The 8,121-nt window shown below is 32.6% G+C and overlaps 1 protein-coding gene across 4 annotated transcripts in view; it reads right to left on the reverse strand.

Moving 5' to 3' along the window:
• LOC117105922 (paladin-like) overlaps nucleotides 1–8,121 on the reverse strand; it is a 50,575-nt gene that overhangs the window by 9,694 nt on the left and 32,760 nt on the right. For all 4 annotated transcript variants that reach the window (XM_033247227.1, XM_033247226.1, XM_033247225.1 and 1 more), the window contains exon 8: nucleotides 2,533–2,637. In XM_033247227.1, the coding sequence (XP_033103118.1) occupies nucleotides 2,533–2,637 (105 nt within the window). The remainder of the gene's footprint in view (nucleotides 1–2,532; nucleotides 2,638–8,121) is intronic.

Consider the following 8,121-nt stretch of genomic DNA (forward strand, 5'->3'; position numbering starts at 1 on the left):
CTTGTATCTTCATTTTATCACGCCACAGACCATTAATATGAATTCGTATACAGGGTCTGTGACCATGCCATCTATGGACCTGGCAGAATGTAATGATTGTGCTTGAAACTGTGTCCAGCTCTGGCTGAATCAAAGTATCTAGCCAATATGTGGACATGATAAGATGATGATAAAAGCTTATTTTTGAAATATGTCAACTACCAATATAACATGTGTTTGTGACAACTGCATAATATATATACTGTCTCTTATACACATCTAGATGTGTATAAGAGACAGGCATTAAAGGGCAAATTACTCCCCAAAAACAAAACGCTGCAACCTATGCATAACCGAAAAACTTCACATAATATATTCAGACAAACAGTCAACAGTAAACAAAAGAACCGAGCTATTGTCTAAATGTAGGCACAGCAACAAATACCTACTTAAAAACAATTAACTCATTTGCATTTTCACCTGTCTTAGCATTCATATACTCGGACAATCCTACAATCCTTGTATTCTCTCACTCCTGAAGATTGCATTAGCATGAAACAGTCTTTAGAGTGATAATACCCAGTTCTACATTTTCAATATTTACGCTCTGCATTATCACGTGTATCGAGCACTATACGTTGCTAGTATTGCCAACTACTTTATTCATTATATATATATATATATATATATATATATATATATATAAATATAGCATATAATAATGATTCATGATGTTATCTTCACCATTACAAGTCTCTTGAAGGAAATGTATTATTACTAAACTTTTGCTGTAATTTCATCTTGAGGGAAATTATGTATAAAATCTGCATTCTGAACAAGTGTTACTACATGATAAAGATGAAGTAGAAGATACCATAATACATTGTCTTGATTGCTTCGATAAAAATTAATCTGTTGGCAGCATTAACTTCTTCGAAAGCTTAATCTTAAAATGCTGCTATTCGTAGTTGTGCAATGAATGCCGTTAATGAGACATGAAACAAATGGTGTACAGAATTGTCCGCGTGATGCGGAATCAACAATGCATTGGCTACCGTAGCACGTGGCCTGGCGTTAATTAATCATGAAGTAGTTGTAGTATCACAATCAGATTTGCTTGAATACTGATAAGCATCCGTTAAAGCTCTTAGAGTATAATTATATAGGTCTACTGCATAGTGTTCAATCCAAATGTAAGCATTCTGTATTAAGGTTTCAGTGTGATGTGAGCTTACCATAATAAAGTTTCAGTACAAAGTAGGCCTACTTTAATAAGGGTTCAGCATAATGTAGGCCTTGTATATTAACACTTCAGTTAAAATATAGGCCTACCATAAGGTTGACAATAATAGCACACCATCATTTAAAAGACAGTTAAGCTAGTCATCCAGATGTACAACATGTTCCATGTGGATATTCAAAAACGCTATAAACTTCCTGAAAAAAATATAGCAGGGCATTGTCTCCTTGTGGACACCACCAGACACACACCACAGCAATCAAGTATTCCGACCTTTGTACATTTTTCTTTGCACGTTCCATCCATCCATTAATCAAATAGTGACCCACAATAAAAAAATAATTTAAATTTTATATCACTGTTAGTCATCTAATCATAAATATCTGACACACACATTACGGAATGTTCTTCATGATATAAAGTGCATTTTATTGGCCCACTGAAATCTTTCATGCTTTAAATTTTGCGTCCTACATATATATTATGGTGTTTTAACTATCACATAAAAAGGATTTTTGCAATAGAAAAGCATCTCTAGTTCCTTTCCCATAACAGATTCTGATGAAAATGTGATTTAATTGTTCAACTGACGTGTTTTATTAGCTCAAAGCTGTTTCTTCCAGTGAAAACATATTGTGCTGATTACGCCCTCAAAATGCAAATGTATCAATTTTTCTCATACTAAGGTATGTATTGATTCATATCATCTAAAATCTGATTAGAACCCCCCCACTCCTTAACAAAAATCCTGGATGTGCCACTGGCTTTCACAGATTTGAACTTTGAACTGTAACATAACATTTGAGGTCTTTAGAGTAGTTCACTGCTAATCTATTTCATTGAACAGGCGGGGAAATTGTTGTAAAAGCCTCTGTATTTCGCTCCCAAGGGAAGAGGGAAAAGCCGCATTCAGTTGTCAGTAAAGGCCAAGTCACTGATGCGCACTGCTTGTGTAAATCTGGGTATCTATAACCAAGCTTAGACATCTAGGCCTAGGCTCATGTATGTTTTGCGTTGACAACCAGCTGTCTAAGGAAATAATGTCCGAGAAAATGTTTTTGATCATGTGACTAAATGACGCTTGCTGATGGGTTGGTTTATCTGTCAATCAAATCTCGTCAAGATCTTAACTGCTGGCCAAAGGGGCACTCTCTTTCAAGTAGCAGCAAAAATGGAATATTTAATTTATAATTAAGCTTATGAGAGAAACACCACCTTACACTCTTGCTCTACTAAACCCATTATGGATCTTCCCCTGACAGTAGTACTGTGACATTATACTCTACATGAGGTCACATGACCCAACAACTTACATTAATATTGTAGTCTTGCTGCAGACTAGCCATCTTCACCTTACTGTCGTACATTTCTTCACGAATGTTGATTAATTCACCACAGATATCAATCAAAATATCAACCTAATAATAAACCAAATACGTTTCATCAAAATGCAATAATTGTTTTTTTCGTTCGTTCATCCTGATTCAATAGCAAGTAACTGGCCACTTTACAAGTTGGAAATAGATTACTGATGTCACGCTCTTAAAAAATTTAAGAGCCCCAAGTTACTAGCTTGGCTACTACCTGCCAACTCAAAACAATGTTGAATTCTGTTAACTAAAAAGTTACATAAAAACATTAAAATAATGAGAGGAATAAACCAGAGTTTTGATGTTGAATACTTTTAACTTCAGTATTATATTACGCATAATCACTGATTACTTAATCACTGCTTTTAGCTGTTAACTATTTATATATGCATTTTACTTGTTCATAGTGTGAGCAGTGGTGGTTCCAGGAATTTGAAAGGAGGTTAAGGGAAGACTTTCACAGATGAAGAGTCTAGGTCACCCTAGCCCCAACTTGGCTGGGGCTGAGGTAAAAAAAAATAAGATTATGGCATGCCTAGATGGCCGGAAATGGCATTTTCAGATATAAATTTCAAATTAATTATCTTTTTAACTTTAGGGGGGATCTGGACCAGCTGGGGCCTCTTAAAATCTGCCACTTTCTTGTGCAATTTATATTTGTCCTTTAGTATAAAAATTAAGTTGCCTTTCTGCAACAAGGATGGCAGTACTATTTTGAGTATTATGACAATAAAGAATATCTGAATGTGAATTTGAAATATAGTGTATAATAACTTTTGTTTGTTTAAAAAACAGACTGGGAATGCATTAAAATATAGACCATAACAAATTCAATTAAAACAATGAATTAATATATAAAAGTATCAATTACAATAATACACAGTTTAAAACATTTTAGGTTTATTCCGATTTCAGAACATTTTGCTATAAGAATCCTTTAGATTCATAGCTAGCCAATTTAAAGGGTATTTCAATATGATGATGATTATTATACAATTTATCAATTGTAAAACCAAACATGATTCAGGATCAGGTTTACAATTGTTTGTTATGCTATGAACATGATTTCAACAAGGAATGTGAGTAGATTTTACTGTAGCACTGCCTATGTAGTTGGCGCATCGATTGTTGCTTGGACTCCAAACCTCAAGGTAGGGTGTTCAAAACTCTTGCTGTGCAAATCGCTTTATGTACGGTTGCATCTCTCCACCCAGGAGTACATGTGGGTACCAACACAACTACTAGCTGCAATATTATTATAAATAATAACATAATTTAATTTGGTGTTGAGTATGTGTTCCATATGTGTTTGATCCAATGACCGGGGTAGTAATGTGAAGCGTTTAAAGGCTTTGTGCATGAAGCGCTATATAAGAACGACATATTATTATTATTAATAATTATTACAAGTCAATATTCAGTTATAAATTTGTATAGTGGTAATCCCAAATACAAAAATGGGAAAAAAAAAAAACTGATGAAATTATTTGAAAATTAATGAAGAATTATTTGAAAATTAATGATGATGCATGTCGCATAATGTCAGGTGCATGCCTACAATACTTATGACAATGCTCTAGAGAACCTTTTTTTTAACTTTACATAATTCTGAAGTCAAGGCTAACAAGGTATAAATACTACAGTAAACATTTCAAATGAATTAAAGCTTGAAAAGTGTCCAATTTAAAGGGTGATTTATGATGATGATTAGACCATTTCTTTTAAAGGTACATAATTCTGAAGTCAAGGCTAACAAGATATTAAAACTGTAGTAAATATTTCAAAAGAATTAAAGCTTGAAAAGTGTCACTTTGATTTGTCATACAGGCATTTTGGACTCCTCTTTGGCAAAAAAAAAAAAAAAAATATTTTTGGAAAAAAATTAAACAAATTGATATTCTTGTTTTCATGAATCCTTTCAGATTAACCATTATCATAAAATATTTAATTCAAACTGAAACATAAGAAGATAAAAAACGTTATGAAGTTAAGAAAATAATACAGAGGTCCAAAAGTAACAGGTTTTCTTAGATTTTATTCCCCCCACCCAACCTCCGGCCACATTAATAATTATATACAATTTTCCCTAAAATTATAGAGTGTTGCTCATTAATTACATAAAAATTGCTCCCGAATAATTATTTCCATAATTAAACAACTCTCTGTGTTTAATTTTGACTAAAAAATACTAATATTTTCTTCTTGCCAGGCAGATTATATTACTGTACTTTCTCTACTATTAGCCCACCTTCCCACTCCTTGAATACATATGTAACCCCAATGAATACGGGAACCAGTATACACAGAGCCCTCTTCCATTAAAGTAATAATTTAACTGTTTTTCCCATTAAGATTGACCACCACCAAGGTCCCATGGACCTATACCCACATTCCTTACTTACTTGTCACATCTCCAGCGCATTGATAAGAACTCTATTCAATTTTCATCGTTTATTAATTCGAATTTTATGTTTAATCCGACCTCTACGACTGGCTCTTTTTAGGTAAGATTTGTATTTCTAATTATTGTTTACTTTTAGTTTAATTAAAAGTATTTTTATGTTATTATTAGACAAAACGGATTAGTATAGATGTATAATACTATACTGTGTTTTAGTTATGCATTTAGTAGCGATCTGTTTAGGCTAAAGGCCAAGCGAAGGAATGTTGAAGGACGTTTTAGGCAAAGCACAGTTATAATGTGCATAGGCTACTGTAAGCAGTGGGACAGTGACCCAGGCTATACGAATACCAGTGAATAGTTTTATTGCGATTTAACTTTACATTTTATAATTCCATTGCTTTTAATTGTTATATCCATGATGAACTATCGTCCTATTTTGATATTTTAATATTATTACTATCGTTTTAATAATTGTAGGCCTATATGATTATCACTTCGAAATATATCTTTACCATAGAATAAGCTATATAAATACTTTGATTAATAAAGAAGTGATATTGTTATTATGAAGCCTTGTATCACGCTATTCTGACAACCAATGTTAAAACGTTTAGTTTAATCATAATTCTTTTTCTATATGGTTTAATTAACTTATCGCTAAACTTTAAAGCCGTATTCGTTGTTTGTAATTATTAGTATTAGTATTTTAGTTGTTATTACCATATTATTATTATTATTATTATTAGCTATTTTCTATACCACTAGACATGTTATTTTATAAAACTAAATTTATTTACTCTGGTATGATTGATATTCCTCAATCTATTAATACATAATCCAGGGTGATAGCTATGTTTGCATGTTAGAACCTATGTTTGCGCTTTTATGGTGTCGCATTCGCCGGGCCGGCTGAATGGGTTTATGATGTCACGGTATCTTGTAATACAGCAGTACCGTACGCTGTGATAGGACTTATTTAACTTAATATGTTTATACATTAGATATAAGAAAGCAAACGTTTAATTATACGAATATTCCAAGGAATATTTAGGCTAAGTAAAGTATATTGAAGTGACGGAACATTAGCGTGTTTCAATATGTTTAAGTAAGATATTCACTTAATTACTATTACTATAGCATTTTTATTAATTTGTGTTATGATTTTATGATTTTGAAACGATTTTATATATGAATAGATTCATATTTTGTTCACCCGTTAATTTTGATTGTACCATGAAATGGAATACAATATTGTTAATGTATTATTTTGTGCTACGTGTTATACATGCATATATTCTTTTTAGATTTCTAGAATGACGATTGAATAAACTTCCGGAGTAAATATAAATTTATTTGGAGACCATTTATTCATTTGATTGAACAAGAAGGGCTACACATAACTGTCACTAGAATTGAAGACCAAAAATATAAAGTGTTAATAAAACATGGTATTCTAATAGGGTTTAGTAAGCAGAAACGTAGGACTATAACCGTTAAAAAAATCACCAATTTTTTTGGTGTCGTGCAGTAGAAACGCGGCAAAACTTTGCTATGATTGCTTAAAGCTGGCGTCGCACGGTCAGTTTTTGACTATAAATATTCATCCAGTGCAAAAATGATTAATGGGGCTTACTTGGTTTGTTTCCCAAGTCTGTGATTTTACTGCGAACTTTGTTTTAACCTGTGGTCCCCTTGGGTGTCCGAAGTGATGGGAAAGGAATAGAACATGTCCTATTTTCTACAAGTATTTGACAACATTTGAAAATCAACAGCCAATCACAGCGCAGAAAGTTTAGACCTTTGGGAAATAATAGGGATCTGCATAGAAAAAGATCCTGTATAAGTAGACCCACAGCATTTCTTTGAGTTTGGTAGAGAAGAAAATACCCATCCCTCCCACCAAAAAAAAAAAAATCTCTACAGATTTAATTGAATTGAATATTACCAAGAGGAAGAGTTGTTGTGGAATATAAGAATAAGTGACTAAAAAGACAAAGATACAAGAAAGGCTACACTAAATAGAATTGCTCTGAAACTTGGAATTAGTGGTGAGTAATTTGTAGTTATTTATTCTTTCTTTTTAGGCCTATCAATGTACACTACATATAAAATACAACTTAGTTAGCCTACGTAACACACAGTAGCTTGAATGATGTTGTGGTCAATTTCACAGTACACTGTATACGGTACATTTACAATGTAAGTACACATTCCATTTTAGCATTCATTTAATTTCACAGTACCTGATGTACAGTCCAAAATTAACAGTTTTCGGACGAACTACAAAAAAGAAAAGGCTAAAGTGAAAGAATCCATTATGTGTGAATTATTGCATTTATGTCTTACCTGATGCCAAAAAAACATAGTCAGTGCAAGGTGCTCCCCTGGTGAAATTACCTTTCGCAAAGCATATCTTCTCATTTGATGATTGGAAAGATTTTTTGCAAAATATCATCAAAGGACAACTTATCCATTCGGAGAAAGTTATTGTATTTTCCCTTATCGGCAGCATCCAACTCTTTTAACAGACCATGATATGCTCCCTATTTATTTCGTTTGTGAATCCACGACCTAACACAAGTACGTTTTTTTTTTCAATCTCTTAACTTTCTTTTTCTTTTCCATTTCATTTACCAAATATACAAGACTGACCACAGTAACTAACAAATTTACATCCATATTGAACAAAAACTAAAAACGTCTGGGTGTTGGCATATCTAGTGGCCTAATTTTACTTGGTCTTAATAGAGATTGTCCCTAAAATTCTTATGGGCTGACAAGTTATATATCAAACAATTACAATTTTGTACAAATCTGACTGTGTGACGCCAGCTTTAGGTAGGTATTTCCAGACCATGTTAGTTATTTCCAGTCTGATGTAGCGTATTTAAAGGTACAGTTAGTAGCATTTCCACAAGAGAGCACTTTTTCTTTAAATACATTAAAATTGTATTTTATGCATTATATTTTTCGACATTACGATTAGGTAGGTATTTTCAGACCACACTAACCATTTCCAGTCCCATGTGAGGTATTTAAAGGTACGTTTAACAGTTAAAAGTTGCATTTCCACAAGAGAGCACTTTTTCTTTAAATACATTAAAATTGTATTTTATGCATTATATTTT

This window comes from Anneissia japonica, unplaced genomic scaffold (assembly GCF_011630105.1).
Source record: "Anneissia japonica isolate Jap-2015-1 unplaced genomic scaffold, ASM1163010v1 scaffold288153_len396733_cov185, whole genome shotgun sequence".
In the NCBI taxonomy this organism is placed as follows: domain Eukaryota; kingdom Metazoa; phylum Echinodermata; class Crinoidea; order Comatulida; family Comatulidae; genus Anneissia; species Anneissia japonica.